We start from the raw sequence: 17383 nt of genomic DNA on the forward strand, positions 1-17383 counted from the left end.
AGGAATGCAAGTACAAAAGCATATATATGTCCGGCCTAAGGTGGTGATGCACTGACAACATTTTTGAGAGAGCGGTAACAAACTGACAGAATCAAAAAAACGAGTCAAACTTTTCCTGGCTACATGTTCCTATTTGATTAAAACAAAAATCACTGAGGCAAATCCCTTGGGATGGCTGCCATCAAAATTGCCCAAAAGATTGCTGTGTATATTCTAATGGAAGGACATGGTTGATATTATGGTTCATAACGGGGCCAAATACAAGCATTTGTAGAGTTCATTTTAAAGCATTACAGTATTTAATGACAGTATGCAGGAAAGGGCACTACAGTATACAAGGCATGGTGCTTCGGAAGTTGGATCACAATTCAGTTATCATCATATGTCACACAACTAATAAATAATCAAAGTGATTGAAATAACTCAAAATAGGTAGACTTCTACCTGAAATGTTTCAAGGAATCAACACAACAATAGCTAGCGCACTTAGCTTGAGCTTCAGTAACTACAACCGTTTGAGTTGCGTCAAAAGGAAATGTTAGCACCAGCAGATGTGGTAGTGCACGATTTAAGAGGACGGCTTCCTTCAGTGTCACATTCTCATGTGCCGGCACGCTGGCTCCAGTGCTTCTGACAAAGTCATCAAATTATTGGAAGCAGAAAAGAAGGAGGACGAGAATAGAACAGAGAGGAATGTAAACAGAAAACAGATGAGTGCTGGAACAGTGGAGAGGGAAAGCTGGGGATCAGACTCTGCAGAGGGGGTGTGAAGCTGGGACTAGGGAAACGGCCATTTCGTGGGGACTTTTTCTCCTCATGGAGCACAGGGAAGACATTCAGGAGTATGGGCTGTAAAAATTAATTGACAATGCTCATTCTTCATACCTTCATTTTACAAGTTTCACATCTGCCTTTTTCAACATGGCGCAGCAGGAGCCTTACTGCCAGTACCAATTCAGAACTGTATGGAGTTCACCATGGAGTTTGGAGTCACTGGGGGAAATGGCTGTGATATAATTCCAGTCGATGACCTTTTCTACAGAGCTTTAACATCCTTATATGTGTGGAAAAACACGGACAATCAAGTTGCTCTACATTGATTTCTGACACGACTTCGCTCATGGTATCAACCCTGTCAGCACTCTCGATTTTTGTGAGAGCCTCCCTATTTTGAACACTTTCTCCCGCTGTGCTCCCGATTGGTCATTTCTCCCATTAATCTCAAAACAGATGTCAACAGGTTTACTGTCTTTCAGAGACTGTAGCAGACTTATAGTTTAAAAACCGGGAAGTGGACTAAATGCTCAGATTTTAGGCCAAATTTGGCGAGTGTATTTGTCGATGCTCGAGAAAATCTCCCTTTTTCACAGCCTAATGTTGGCAGGTATTTTGACCTACTATTTGCCCCATATCGATATTTGGGCATCCGTAGTTCAGAGTGCAAGTAACTGTCACGTGCACACATCTCTCAAGAGAAACCCAACAAGGACGATGAGACATCATGTAAAAAGCTGCACAGCTTGTAACAAAAGCTGAAACACAGTTACAGTATGTGATTGTGCCTGTCGCCTATTTCTCTTCGAGCCTGAAATGTATGACTGAACTTGATGGGAGCTGAGATGAACTTTTTCCACTAATTGCTTGGCTTTGGGGTTGGGCTCAGGAAAATTACAAATGTCTGCTGAACAATACTGTTATCAGCATTATGCCACTAGAAATGTATTAGAAACATTGGGCTTTTAGTTGGGTTTGGCCTCACAAAAAGCTCTATGCCCTGGACGGAAATGGAAATGTATTGGGTTCGGATCAAACTGGGGTAGCTCTTTTAGTCAAGCTCTAACCTGTATACTGTATATTAGACTCTTTTACTTCAATAGAGGTTTTTGTGTGCAAGGGTCCATTCTTAACTGCTACAGAGGAGCCTCCAATTTGTGTGGGTAAATCCTGAAATGCATATATACAGGGAATGTATCAACTCCTCCCGCTTCCACCTCTGTCCCCCCCCCCCATCGGTCTTGTAGTGGTTTGGTCCGGTGGCCACAGAGCGGTAAGCTTCTATGTCCGGACCTGGAACTTGCCGGCCTTGGTCATGTACTTGATGCCTTTGAAAGGTTTATACTTCTCACCGTACATATCCAGGCGGTTCACCTTCAGCCCTGTGGAAGGAGGACACAACAGTCAGGTACCAATACAAAGCATCTGATGTGCATGTCACCTGTGCTATTCAACGGGTGAGCGGGTCTGACTTGGATGCAATGTCAGTGGGTTTATTAATGAGGAACCTTCCAGATATTTATTTGAAATAGTTTGTTGAACTTCCATTTGAAAATTCCATCGTTTTTCTTGTATTCTATTTTTTACAACAACAAATGTGAAATCACAGTGGGTCGACAACGATCTAAAATGCGTACTCCTGTGTATCAAAACCGATCAGTGCTAGAAGAAAAATAAAATAGAATTTGCCACTCTGATTGATTTCATGTGTGGAGTATTTGTTGTATATGGCGCCATCTAATGGTAGCGGTGACACTGTGCTCACCAAATGGGGCTGTCAGGTGGATGTCAGCTGAGCAGGCAATGTGATGAAAGCTGCTGGTGTGTGAGAGAGGCTTGGGGGCCAGTTTACATGTCAACATGTGAAAAGGAAGAATCTGGTATGCTGTGTGACTGTGTGACTGTGTGTGTGTGTGTGTGTGTGTGTGTGTGTGTGTGTGTGTGTGTGTGTGTGTGTGTGTGTGTGTGTGTGTGTGTGTAAGCATGGACTTGAACAAGCCGGTCTTCCATAGTGTTTCTAAAATGTGACAAAGGTGGAAAAGAAAGCCACTGTTCGTGAAACAGTGTGAGACTGCACGGCTTTTCCAGAAATCAAGCCACTCTTGTATGGGGAGGTTTGTGGATCACTGACTGCACCTTCTCATTCCTTTCTACCTTTCTCACATTCACTCCAAATAATTGAATTCATGATACAAATCCCATTCCCAAGTTGAACATTTCTCAACTTTAGAAAGCGCTCTGCTCTGACGGGAAGGGGGGGGGGGGTTAAATGTGTGCTGTATAGAGTACCGCAGAGATGACATTTCTGTAGGCTTACCCAGAAATCGCTGCCATGTTGGTTCGTAAGGGGAAAAGTGAATGGGATTTTAGAATGGGGATTTAGGTTAAATGCATGAAATAAGGTCTGTGGTTAACACAAGTTTATGGGAGTGGAAATTTGTGTTCAGCAGGATCATCTTCACAAACGAGGACCACTTTTATGACTTTTGAAGCATTTTCTGAATATCGTGTAAAAAAAACACATTTACCGGTAGGTACACTTCAAAATGTCATAAAAGTGGTCCTCATTTGTTAAGATTATCCTGCTGAACACAAATTTCAACTCCCATAAGCTTGTGTTAACCACAGACCTTATTTCATGCATTTAACCAAAATCTCCATACTAAAATCCCATAGCCTTTTCTCCTTACGAACCAACATGGCAGCGATTTGCTACTTCCAGCTCATTCCTGCGGTACTCTATATCTGTGTGTGTGTGTGTGTGTGTGTGTGTGTGTGTGTGTGTGTGTACCTGAGATGGCCATCTGTTGGATCTTGAACTGGATGTTGATGGAGGGGTTCTCGTCGGGTTTGGAGGCCCCGGCCTGCAGGCTCATGGAGCCCTTCAGACTGGGGAGCTTCTGGGGGTTGATCTTCCCAACCTCCCATGTCAACATCTAGCCCAAACACAAGATATCAACATGAGCCATCTGCAGGGTTTTCCACAGGGGGGGGGGGGGGGGGGGGGGGAGGGTTAAAGTTGCTCTGCGTTGAGTTGAGTGGAGTTTGCCCTGTTTAAGCACCGTGATTGGCCCGAAGGTCCAAACACCGCCCAGCCGGGTAACTAGAGGCCATTACATTACATTACATTACGTCATTTGGCAGACGCTTTTATCCAAAGCGACTTACAATATCACATTTTTGTCAGCAATAGAGCAATCAACTATGCAACACAGTCTATGACAACTACAACTTTTGAAGGAACAGTGGTACAAGTTTAGTTTAGGTTAGTAGTTTTTTTTTTTTTTTTTTTTTAAGAGAGAAAGAAGTTAGTTCAAGAAGGGCCCAGATGGAGCCTGAAAAGGTGAGTCTTTAGTCTTTTCCGAAAGATCGGCAATGATTCGGCCGTCCTGACCGAAGGTGGAAGCTCGTTCCACCATTGAGGTGCCAGGGACGAGAAGAGTCGCGAACGGGATGAGCGACTTTTGAGCCCCCGTAGTGGAGGAGGGGCGAGGTGTCCTGCACTGGTGGAGGAGCGGAGGGAACGGTGAGAGATTTGGAGCCTGACCATATATTGTATGTACTGGGGGGCTGTCTGGTGTACTGCCCTGTAGGCCCTGTAGGCCATCTCAAGAAACTGACGTAGTAAGTGATGGGGCAAGGCTTGATAGAGCTATTCATTGATATGGCAATATATATATATATATATATATATATATATATATATATATATATATATATATATATATATATATATAATATATATATATATTATTGCCATATATATAAATATATGGCAATATATATATCACCGAAACAAAATATATTGCAATTGAATCCCCCCCCCTCCCATCATGCAGGCCTACTTGATACCACGCTGTCCATGAAACTTGACTTCCCCCCCACCGTATTGTGCAAAAAGAGATGCAGGCAGCAGGGGTTTTTCAGGAGGTAAATTCATAAAGTCATCATCATTTACATACATACATACATACATACATACATACATACTTTTACTTGAGTATAGATTTTCAGTACTCTACCCTCTACTGCAGATACCCTGTAGCAAGACTGACCTCTAGCTATAGTTTTTCATGCACAGTGCACACATTCACAGTGTCTCTCTCTCTCTAGTACCTTGGTGACTGGGTCGAAGGTGTACGTCCCCTGGGAGGCGTTGAGGTTGGTGTTGAGGACGCCTCGTGGCAGCTGGCTGCTGACCAGGACTGACTCCACGCCCTTGCCCATGGTCTGCTTGGGGCCCAGGGTCAGGTCAAAGCGGCCCTGGGAGCTCCCCTCGCGGAAGGTGATGTTGTGTTTGACGTACACCGGGATGGCCACCAGGCTGCGGGACACGCACGCAGACACACAGCGGGTCAGTCACACAAGCCACCGGAGCAGCACTTCAAAATCTGATTTCTCCTGAGTCTTTCATTCCTGTGTATGTACACTACTTTGGACAACACTTATCAGACAGTACACATGCACTGGTAACTGTTGTATAAAAGCAATAACATACTGAAGGGTGTTCCTTACTGGCTGTGGGGCTCACCAGACTAAATTCCATGCACTGTTCACTAGGGGTGGGAATCACCAGATGCCCACGATACGATACTGAAACGATACTTGAGTCACGATACGATAGTATTGCGATACTGCGATATTTTCGATATTGCGATATATCGATATTGCGATATATTGAATATTGCGATATTTCGATATATTGCGATTTCTTACTTTTTCAACTGCAAATGATGTCCCCAAAGGAAAACTTTGTCAACATCTGGTTTATATAAGAACAATTTTTCAGTCTGTACATCTGACTTCAACCATTTTATTGCAGCAACATTGTCAAGTAGACAGACCAACAACTTTCATAAAGTCATGTCATAGTTGCATGCACCTGACAAACTGAACTGTTTGTTACAGTCTGAGTCTACTTACAGTCCACCTTAACTGGATGTGTGTGTGGACTACTGTACCGTAAATTCCGGACTATAAGCCGCACCTTTTTTCCCGTTTTTTGGGCTTTTTTGGCCCCTGCGGCTTATATAACGGTGCGGCTTATCTATGGATTTTTTCAAAAAAAAAAAAAAAAAAAAAAAAAATCTCTCTTTTTTAGCACTCTTTCTAACTATAAATCCACTTGTTTTAATTTCCTCTCTTGCCCTCTTTTCACCACACTGTATGACACTGTGTGCACTGTAAATAACAACACAGGTGGTGTTGTGTTATGTTGTTTTGTTGAAATGTTAATAAATGGGAGCTTCCTCAAACAGCCATCTCTTTCCCGACAATCCCCTCTGTGCATGAACCCTTACATATGGTAATTAAACATTAAAACACAATTAAAAAAAAAAAAAAAAAAAAAAAAAATACCATTAAAACACCCGCGGCTTATAGTCCGGTGCGGCTTATATAAGAAAAAAATAGTCAACTTTGCAGGTGCGGCTTATACACCGGTGCGGCTTATAGTCCGGAATTTACGGTACTTATGTAGTTTTTGCAACTTCACTTCACTTACACAAAACATTTTGTGCAGCCCATTCAGTAACTGGGGAATTTGTAAATGACTGTTATGACAAAACTGTTACTGTTAAAACAAAATGAAAATATGCTACCGTTTGTTTACTGCTGGCCTTGGAACTAAAGTTTATAGTAGCCCTGTGGCCTGGCATGGCCTGCAAAAAAAAAAAAAAAAAAAAAAAAAAAAAAAAAAATTTTTTTTTTTTTGCAATATCGATACTTGGCGTCCAAATATCGATACAATATCGTCAGGCAAAATATCGCGATACTGTGGTGTATCGATTTTTCCCCCCACCCCTACTGTTCACCAAGATCTTGGTTGTTTTCCAAGATCTAAAAGCTTGAATCATTTTCACCCAGCCAAGAATAACAAATACCATAATAATAATCTTACTAATATAATAGGGCGGTGGTGACCCACACAAACACATCCATCAACTGAGCATGCTCAGAACGCTCACTGATGATGTCATGCCCCGTAATCATCAAGTGGTGGCCAGAGTGATGATGACGAGTGGTGGATAAAGCCTTCCATTTGAGATGCAGCATATAGGTACACCAGAGGTTCGGTATCGAACACAGACGAGAATGTAGGGAAACAGTGGATGGATAAATCCAGGAGGCGGTAATGCAACATAAAGGATGCCAACTGCCATAAAACACCACAGAAGAAAAAGATGACGGGTGGGTGGCCAGTGGTGATTGATGATGTCATACCCACCGATACATTGTGACATCAGTGATGCCATAGTAGACTGGATTGTATGTCATCTGTGATGTCATAAATCACTGATGATGCTTTATTTTAGATCTGATATCTGTTAACACACACATGTTTGATGAGCGTGACATGGACAGAGGCTGAGGAGAAAGCACTGACTTCTGAGAGCTGACATGGTAGGACAGCAGCCGGAAGTTCCCGTCAGGGGGGATGAAGGAGAGGATCCGCTCGGCCTCCCAGCGCTTGAACCGTACGCACGGGTGGAAGCTGACGTCGTCCAGCAGCCGTGGGTTCTGGAGAGGAGGGCAGAGAGTCAGAAAGATCCAGAGCTGAGTCAAATGAACCCTATACAAGTGTGTAAAGGTCATGCACTTAGGTTTGCCAAGAGTGCCTCAGGCCTAGTTTGTTGCATTTGGGCCTTCTGTTTACATGACAACGGCATTATTGTGGCCTGAAAACGCAAAAAAGCTAAACCAGGTTCCAGAGTGGAATTCTGTGATAATGCTCCCCTTAGCGTCGCCATGTAAAGTGACAAAACACAATTCATGTGACAACACGGCCCCCGATATAGGAGCATTCAATATAGCCTTAATGGCACAAGTGAATCACATTGGCATTCAACACACATCAGAGTCTGATAACGAGAGGCTAAAAACACATACGACCAAGCAAGCAACCGAGTGACTAATAGAGCTGCTGGCCGCAGCTACAAATATGCATCATAACACGGACATGCCTATTTATTAAGTCTGCTGACAATTGGATGCCTTGAGTGTGCATCTGGCCAATGAAGACAATTGTGCATTTGAAAATCTGATACTGGTGCGTTTATGACAACCTGACAGAGAGTATTATTATTATTTTTTATCTCTGTTTGGTTTCATAAAATTTATTTTTAACCATTTTACTCCGGATTCCTTTTCAACCGTTTTTAATTCAAGTAGGACTGTTTACATTGGTGGATTGCATTTCTTATCGGTGTCTTCAGTGTGCAGCACTTAGTAACTGTATCTAACTTAAAGGGATAGTTTGGTTTGTTTGAAGTGGGGTCCTATGAGGTACTTGCATACAGTCAGTGTACACTTGGTAAAGCACTCGTAAAAAAGAACAGAAAAAATACATAAAATGCTTCCATACTGCTCACCTGGCATAATCAAAGTCTCCACAAGCCCTGAGATGCCGAGTTGACTTGAAAAAATGTCATTTACACCCTGTTTTTAGCTGAAATGCAAGTACCTCATAGGACCCTACTTCAAACAAACCAAACTATCCCTTTACGTTTATTTTATATAGATGCACACATGCCACTCCAATAATGAAGATGCTCCAACACAGAAAAGGTTCTGGCGCACTTGTTGATATTTCTGGAAGCAGAAAATGGAGACTAAATCCTGAGAAACTCACCATAAATGAGAGAGTGAGGTCAGGCATGCCAGTCAGTTTCACACAGGCATCAATCACTCCCTGGATCTCTGCTGTGATCGTGGAGCCTGATGGATGAGAGGGGGGGGGAACGTGGCAAATTCTTAGATATATTTTTTATGTGTAATAATAATAATAATTGGTAATAACCACATAATAATACTATCTACTACAACAGTAATATATTATTAATAATCGGTATATTAGTATTGTGCTGGGAAGGCTGATATTGATATTTTTGTAGATTTTTTTAACCTACCGTACTCATATTTTGTGCCAATATTCAATATCTTTATAGAAACCAGAGGTCTTTATGTGCTCAGCTGAGAATTGGTATCCTGCCTCTTGCCATTGAAGTAGGGCGGTTCACAGCTAGCCTGGGTAAACCCAGCCCCCAGTGACCTGCTCTCAGGCTCACCCTGCTTACAGTCACAAGTGACGCTAGTGACTGGGAACTGAGAGAGCAGGTCACGTGGGGGCTGGGTTTACCTAGGCTAGTTCACAGCTATACCAGAAGAGAACAGGATATGCAATGTCTGTGATCTAAAGGATGTTGAAAATGAGTTTCATTTCATGTTTTATTGTACTTTATATGATGATTTGAGGATTTCCTTATTTGACGAAATGCAAAAGCAAAGACCTGAGCTCTTCTGGGCAGATGATGGCCAGAAGTTGGAGTGGTTGTTTAAGACTGAGGTATTTAAGACTGCTAACTTTATCTCTAGGGCCTGGAATAGAAGGCAAGCACAGCTCTTTAAGTAGGTTCAGGTGGTGGTTTTCATGCTGTACAATTTTACTGTATGTATTCTGGGTGTTTCTGTTGGTTTTATGTTTTGATCATTGTTTGTTTAAATGATGAACAGTAAAAGTGTCCTGTAAGCCCATGTGGGCTGGGCTTCATTCGAAGCATGACACTTAAATAAAGAAAATCAATAAATCAATCAATCTTTATATTTGACCATTTTCCTGTCAATGAATTCCACTGAGTAATCAAAAAATGTTGTGTATCTCCCAAAATTGTATGAGTGGAAAAGCTGAAACAGCATTTAGACTATTCAATATTATTGAGTATCGGCCCAAGCTAGTCCAATCATCAATCTCAGTGTTATCAATTATACAATAAATATGGGAATTAAACACAATCCACCATTATGTCAATGGACAACACTGACTAGCCCATTTCTTATGAAAGACCAATACGGGAAAACTGATATGGTATCATTGTCTTATAGTAATAAAGCAACAGCTCAATGGTAATAAGTTAACCAAGAAGTAATACCCAATATGGAGGTCTTACTGGTCTGATGATGATTGGCCATCAGATTGCCTTTGTGTTCAGTGCAGAGCCGTACCTGACTTGTCAATAATACAATCGATCTCCTCCACCACGTCAAAATAGGCTTCGTTGTTGGTGTATTTCACCCCGGTGCGCCGCCATGGCACCACTGACAGCTGGCCTGTCGGGAGCTGTTCACCCACGTTGGTGCTGCCTGGAAAACAGCCAGGAAAACCACAGTGTGAATGAAATAACAGGCACATTTGAATTCTAGGACATTACAATTGCAGCTAAAGCGGTCATGAGTTAACTACGGCTTTTGTCAAAGGGTCATGTATTCACATCCCCTTTGAAATTTTCACATTAAAGCCCATGGAAGCCAAAAATAAATATGTGTTTTGAGTTTGTCACACCACAGAAACATGTGTTATTAACCACCCAGCCAAATTTGAACGATTAAAAATGTTGCCAAGTATATACAATTAGGTTTCAAAATCTAGACTAAGCAGTATTCTCTGCTCAGAAACTGTGTGGGCATATCTGCTCAATTGCCACCGGTGCCCCCCCCCCCCCCCCCCCCATCCCCTTTGAAATTTTCACATTAAAGCCCATGGAAGCCAAAAATAAATATGTGTTTTGAGTTTGTCACACCACAGAAACATGTGTTATTAACCACCCAGCCAAATTTGAACGATTAAAAATGTTGCCAAGTATATACAATTAGGTTTCAAAATCTAGACTAAGCAGTATTCTCTGCTCAGAAACTGTGTGGGCATATCTGCTCAATTGCCACCGGTGCCCCCCCCCCCCTCCCAGTGCTGCACAACATGATACATTCTGATTTATTTTATTTTTTTGTAGGGTAGAGGCTAGGGGTGCACCGATCGATCGGCACGCAATCTGTATCGGCCGATTTTGACCTCAAATATGTGATCTGCTGCTGCAGATATTTCTTTATTGTCGCCGATCGCATAGCCGATCATGCTGCACGTGAGAAACATGAGGCAGCCCATTTTCATGTCTTCAATGTCTATCGTTTAACTTTCATATTGTGCTCTAACGTTTATATCATTGTGTTGCAAAGCACACGCTTTGCTTTCGTCAGTGTACTCACCTCCACACACCACACCAGACTGTCAACACACCCCTTGCGTCTTTGAATCACACACATCAGCCGGTGATTACAGCAGACTCAGCAGAGAAGTTACCTCCAGTCCTCCCGCCTACCGAGTCATTTGCATGCTGTTAAGTCCGTGTTTGATCCATATTTGCGTGTATCCTCCTAACGTTAATAGCTCCGGTTAGCTTTAGCCGCTTTAGCTTAATCGATAAAATAGTTAACTTGGGTCGAAGATATTTTTCTTGTGTAACAGGGAAATCCCGGAAAATTGAGTATTTTTGTTGAGTGAACTGAACTGCATTGAACTGGTAACATGGAAATCCCGAAGTGGAGTGATTTTTGTTCTTTTATAAACTGAACTGAGGGAACTGGACTACTACTAGCCATTTAGTTCAACACAGTCTTGTGCTCCAATTATCTCACACACAAAAAATCATGTTGGCGGTTTCCTTTAGCCTACAAAATATAAAATATTGATGTAGAAAAAAAAGAAAATGTGCTGCACTTTCAATTTGATGCATGAAATGTAGGCCTATATGTAAAATGGAAACTGTTCTATAATAGACTGCTATACTGTAGCTGCTTAGTGCTTACAAAATAAATAAATAAATATATATATATATATATATATATATATCGGTGATCGGTGATCGGTAATCGGTAATCGGTGATCGGTCGATGATCGGTTGGGCAGATATTTCTCATAGGTGATCGGCAATCGGTGATCGGTGGCAAAAAACGTGATCGGTGCACCCCTAGTAGAGGCACTTCAACCTGATTGGTTCGTAGAGCTTATTGTGTAATAAGTCTGGAGCATACGCACGCCCACTTCAAACCCAACATCAAGAACAGCACAAAAACCTAAATGACAATATTTAGGATTTTGATTCAAACTAATGTCTAATACCTTTAGATGCGTACTATTATGCACATAATAAGACCCTAAATGACATACGTAGTTGGAAGGTTATTCTGGATTTGGGTTTTGCAGGGGCTTTAAAAAACTGAAAAAGCCAGATGAAATATTCTGTGGTCCTGCTGCAATAAATCTGCCACTGTCAACCTCTCTGGGACCAAGACCTGCTGTATTGGGAAGATAAATATTCTCCACGCAGACCTACACAACACATCTCCAGCTATACAACAACATGAGGACAGCTCACACATCATTCAGCAGATGATCCATGGCCCTTGGTAATAAAAGGCCAAATATTTAATTCCAGCGTCTGTTACTTACAACAACTGAGTATGTGTGTGCCTTATCACAGTCTTGCTGCCTCCAGAGTAGGAAAACAACCTCAGCCGTCACTCAAAAGCTGCTCAATTCTGGCTGAGTCTGGGGATTTCTACTCTACCAACAATGACTCTGACAGGTAATGGCTCGTACAGACTACAAGATCCTCGTCGGGTCGTCAGTCTCTGTTCCTTTCACACTATACAACTGTCTGTCTTGTAATCAGCTGTGACAGGGGATCACACATTACAAGATATTTCACCAGGAGGAGTCCCCCCCCCCGATGCGTCTGTCTGGTCTCCAAACACCACGTTTTGTCACAAAAACACGTCTTTGCTCCTCAGCCCACTTGCCCGGTGCTCAGAGGGCATACAGTCCGTCCAGTCTAAATAATAAATAATAGAATTCAGGCTTATCATAATTATCACCGATTCATGGAGGGCTGGAGAGCGTGGAGGTGCGCTGCTTCTCCAGCCAGCACAGAGAGCAGTCAACACAGGTGATCTATCAGCCGTGCCAGGCTGCTTCTCCAGCCAGCACAGAGAGCAGTCAACACAGGTGGTCTATCAGCCGTGCCAGGCTGCTTCTCCAGCCAGCACAGAGAGCAGTCAACACAGGTGGTCTATCAGCCATGCCAGGCTGCTTCCTACAACGACATTGTTTGGAGAAAAGAGGCTGTCATGATACTCAAGCAGCACAGCAAAACTAAATACTGTTGTTCAAAACAGGACAGAGGAAACTCTCCTGTAGAAATATTGTTTAGACTGATGGATGCATGATTCAGGGCGCTGCTACAGATGACAGCCTGTGTGTCGGCCTCCTCACCCCGTCTTGCGCTTCTCGTCATTCTTCATTGGTTGCAGCTGCTTGAATGGCACGACAATCAAGCAGGCTAGATATCCGTGGGAGCTCTGTGACTGATGGGTGAGCGCTCGGGGGTGCTCTCCGCTCGCGTGTGCCTATTTGCGATCGCCGAGCCAACGTGATTTGCCTCTGATCAGGGATGGGGGGGGTTTGTCGCTGAGCCCCCAAAACAGCTCGGCGAGGGCTCGGAGCGCCTAATGTGAACTCGACTTAAGAAACCATCATTTGAAGGTTCAATAATAGTGTATTCTAAAGATCTTGTTGTCTTACAGCCCCTGTGGCCTGTGGAGAAAGATGTCCTGTACCTGTGATAGTGTTGACCATTGTGCGGAGGATGGTGGGGGGTTTGATAAGCTCCTTGAGGATGTTGGACTCTGTGGCCAGAGGAAAGCCGTTGTCCAGCATCTCCTCCAGTAGCTCATACACCACGACCACATTGTCCTTGATGGCGGCCTCTGTACACACTCCAAAATAGTCCTGATAATACAGACACACAGAGAGGACATGGCTTTTTAGAAATAAGACAAAGGTGACATTTCGTGCAAAACTTTTACATATAAATCAACGTCTGTTACATTCAAGCCGTTACCAAACGAGTTCCCACAGTGTTGATTAATCAGTGCCACATAACACTCTGTATTTCAATCTAGTGTCTGTGGCAACATTCCCGCGCTGGCCTGGAGCATGTACACCAGAGACTTCTGCCCGGCCAATGTGGCTAAGTTCTGCTAACTGGAATGTGGATGTGGATAAAATAATTCAATCGTGCAGCCCTTCTAGACTTTCCAAATATTATCGGATCGAATGTATCAAATTCTAATCGTAAAACGAGTCATATCACAGAGGCTTTGTGAAGCTCAAAACAATTTATCCACCGTTTTACAGCCAAAACGGTAGCAACCGAGTAGGCTACACAACATGTTGCATTCACGTGCTCCTCGGATGGTTGCATTTACTGAGTTGGGAAGTCGTTCTTCCATCTTCCTTGGTGTGTTCATGAGCTTTTCAGTTGTAAAGTGGAAACAACGTGGACACTACAAAGAGGATGTGCTGTATTTGATTGGTGAGAGTGTTTAAACAACACATTGAGAGCCGTTTCCACTTTTTGTGTGACAACAAAGAGCAAAGGAAACGGCCACATGAATGCAGTGGACATACGCTCACTGCCAGAAGCAGCCAGAGGGGGGAGACAAAAGTTCTGCACTACAAAACTTACGCAATGCAAAAGTTAATAGCTTTAAACAAGGAATAAAGGATGAATTCGAAGTAGGGATGAAAGGATTACCGGTTTAATGATGAACCGTGATAAAATTCCTGGCGGTTAGTACTACCATTTCAAATATTAATGATCATTAAAACCGTGTAGGTTCGATTACCGTGATTATCACTGCAGAGCGCTGTTCACTTGTTTATTCAAAGTTTATTAAAATTGTCCAAATTGCACCAAATCCTATTGGCTATAATTATTTTAATGTTTATGCAAACAGTGTATAGTGCCGCTAGTTTTATTTGTGCTTTTCAATATAAAACTTGGTGAAATGATTTCAGTGAGTATATCAGTAATTTTTTATCATTTTCAGCACATTTTAACAATACCGCGATAATACTGATAATAACCGTGATAATTTTGGTCACTATTGTCGTGATATGACATTTTCATACCATCATCTCTTAATTGGAAGACACGCCTCTCCATTCAAACCACAGATACAAAATAAACAATCAATCAATTAGGCATTGGACGGGAGCAAGAAGAGCACATGAAAAAGTACCTGGAACGTGTCGACGACCCGGTGCAGGAACTCGATTACGAAGAGCGGCGGCACCTCGCTCTGGATGACGGCCACGAAGTAGATGCGATGCCGGAGCACGCTGATGAGGTAGTGGTGCGGCGTGGGGATGACCGGCGGGACGTTCTCCGGCTCGGTGGCGCGCTCCTGGGCCTCGAAGAAGTAGTCGCAGACAGAGCGGCTGACCACGCTCTTCCAGTGTTTCTCCAGGAAGATGTCCCCCGAGGCGTTCACCAGGAACAGGCTGTGAATCATCTTGGCTGCAGGCTGGGACGCCAAACACCGATCCAAAGAGAAATCCACAGAACTCTCCGTTATTCAAGTTAAAATGCCTCTCATCAACTGTGTGAGGGGTCATGTCAAATCAAACTTTGCTTTTCACTCATACATGTACATAATCAAGATATATTTATAATAATGAACAAATATTTGGAAATCAAAATCTACAAACACTAGTTCTGCCTTGGTTCATTCATGCTCTTATGAGCATTTAATAGACCCTTTTCACGGGGGCCATTTTGTGTCGAAAAGGCAGAATAAACACAGGTGCAAGCAAAACACTAATGTGGGTTTCCAAATTCCAATGATCGAAGTTTGAAACCCTCATTAGTGTTTTGCTTGCACCTGTGTTTACCCTGCCTTTTCGACACAAAATGGCCCCCGTGAGAAGGGTCTATTAAGATAAAGACAGAGATATTAGTTCACTGATTTATAGTTTTTTGTAGAGCTTCGCAGGGAGTTGCAATATAGTCCTTTAATTGTTCAGTATTGCACAGTTTAGTTCCTAATGAAGAATTAAGAATCAAGTAGTAGTAGTAGTAGTAGTAGTAGTAGTAGTAGTAGTAGTAGTTGAGAGAAAAGAACCAAATTACATACAGGTTGTTAATGTACTAAACATGACCACAATTAACATGAAAGATTATACCACTCACAATTAACCCTAGCAAACAAGGGCTTAATCAATTACAAATGTCCTGCATTGTAGGTATGTACTGTTGCAAGGACTGCAGGAAGATAGAGTAGGCTAAGGCTTATTCAATTATCATTCAGTGAATGCAAATAGCGTATATATTACATGCAGGATATTGGATTTTTCTGTGTGCAGATATCCAATATTTTCAATTTTCAAATCTTTTGGCCGATTGCCAATGCCAATATATGCGTGGATTTTTCTCCATCTAATTTCAGTCTCTCCTGTAGCAACCTTGGTATCTGTTTCCGACACTTTAAAAAACATCCACACAGCGCAGTCATGTTGTTGCAGTCTTTCAAGCTCGACGCAACTTAGATACGTGATGACATCACACTGCACACGCACCAGGGACATGGCATCGAGCATTTTAAAGCCTTTATCGGCCGATACCGATGACGCTTAAATCGTGCATCTCTATGAGGAAGTGTTTATGTGTATGTGACTACAGTGCTTTATGTATATGTGAACATTTCATATGTGTTAGTGAGTGTGTGAACAACAAAGTCAAGTCCTCTCATTGGCTTGTTCTTTGAACAAGGTCTGAACTTTGAAAAGTCCAACCCAGTCCTGTCTTGGCCTTTATCACTATTAGGAGGACAAAAGAAAAGACTTGCATGCAATCCAAGAAAAGTAGACAATTGAACAGACGCTCTCCCCTCACACGCTTTCTTGGTGCTGAAAGAGTTTTATGCTCTACTCTAGAATAGATGAAGCACAAAGACTGGTCAGTGTGCTTATCTCAGTATGGAGAAAGGGGTGCTGCTTAGCCATGCTGTGCTGTATTTTATGGATAGACAGCATGCCAAACTATATTGACAATGTGACAATTGAATGTATACTTGCTTAATTTGTATAAGAGTAGCCTACATGCAAAAACATCATACCAATTTGAGTGCTGCTACCAGCAGCACTCAAATTCATGTAACGTTATGCGTTATTAAAGGATGGCCCCTGAATGCAGAAAAGCTAAGGTATATTGAGGCATATTATATGGGCTATAACGTAACTGTGACGATAAACAAGAGACATTTTATGTTAATTCCCTTTTTATTTCCCCCTTTTTAAGGGGGTTGACGTGCCACTTGTGTATTGAGGCTGCCAGAGTTCTTACCTCAGTAGTACCAAGGAATGGGATGGGAGTGGTTGTTTTACCTGGCAAATTTAACAGGCAACACCACACACATCTAGCTAAGTTACTTTATCCTCCAATACTCGCATACAGTAACGTTAGTAGCCTATGTGACTTATGGTGGGTGGGGAAAGGTGACACCGGTGTATTCATTAAATATGCGGCAAAGCTATCATGTTCGGTCCCGACGCGAACCTAAAGAAATGCATTTACATAATAAGGCTGTTCTTAAACATTTCACTAGTAACGTTAGCTAGCTTTATCACAAGGCCACAAAGGCCTCAGTCTCCATCCAGGAGCATAACGTTAGCTGGAGGCAACATCAAACCCTCCTCCCTGCTCCCTCACACACAGTAGTCTTGTGACAGCGGAAAAGCCAGTCATACGGTGGTAAGACGAGGATGGAAAATACGTCAACAACCACATTATACCCATTTAAAATGAATAACTTGATATTATATTTACTTATAAAGTATCAACCACTCACCGAAGACTAAATTTTGCTTTCGTCTCGCCTTTCGCCTTTTCTCAATGAAAGATTTAGGAGCAGTCGTTCCTTCCTCCTTCCCGTTAGA

The 17383-nt window shown here is 42.5% G+C and overlaps 1 protein-coding gene across 1 annotated transcript; it reads right to left on the reverse strand.

Annotated features, from left to right (window-relative positions):
• Positions 1–218: 218 nt before the first annotated feature.
• Positions 219–17365, reverse strand: ap3m2 (adaptor related protein complex 3 subunit mu 2). Its single transcript, XM_083645084.1, has 9 exons — positions 17296–17365; positions 14689–14973; positions 13222–13393; positions 9775–9912; positions 8405–8490; positions 7160–7293; positions 4891–5098; positions 3566–3710; positions 219–2156 (listed from the first exon to the last, which is right to left on the reverse strand). Exons 2-9 carry the CDS (start codon positions 14959–14961, stop codon positions 2056–2058), a joined length of 1257 nt encoding a protein of 418 aa, XP_083501210.1. The 5' UTR covers positions 14962–14973; positions 17296–17365; the 3' UTR covers positions 219–2055.
• Between the last annotated feature and the right edge of the window lie 18 nt (positions 17366–17383).

The sequence above is a fragment of the Poromitra crassiceps genome (assembly GCF_964638095.1).
Source record: "Poromitra crassiceps genome assembly, chromosome: 10".
NCBI classification, from domain to species: Eukaryota; Metazoa; Chordata; class Actinopteri; order Beryciformes; family Melamphaidae; genus Poromitra; species Poromitra crassiceps.

Excerpts from the sequence above, each read along its gene's own strand:
- ap3m2 (XM_083645084.1), bottom strand. The coding sequence starts at position 14,961 with ATGATTCACAGCCTGTTCCTGGTGAACGCCTCGGGGGACATCTTCCTG. Across the intron at positions 13,394-14,688 it reads GGGTCGTCGACACGTTCCAG|GACTATTTTGGAGTGTGTAC; the intron begins GTACTTTTTCAT and ends CTGTATTATCAG. Across the intron at positions 8,491-9,774 it reads TTGTATTATTGACAAGTCAG|GCTCCACGATCACAGCAGAG; the intron begins GTACGGCTCTGC and ends CTCATCCATCAG.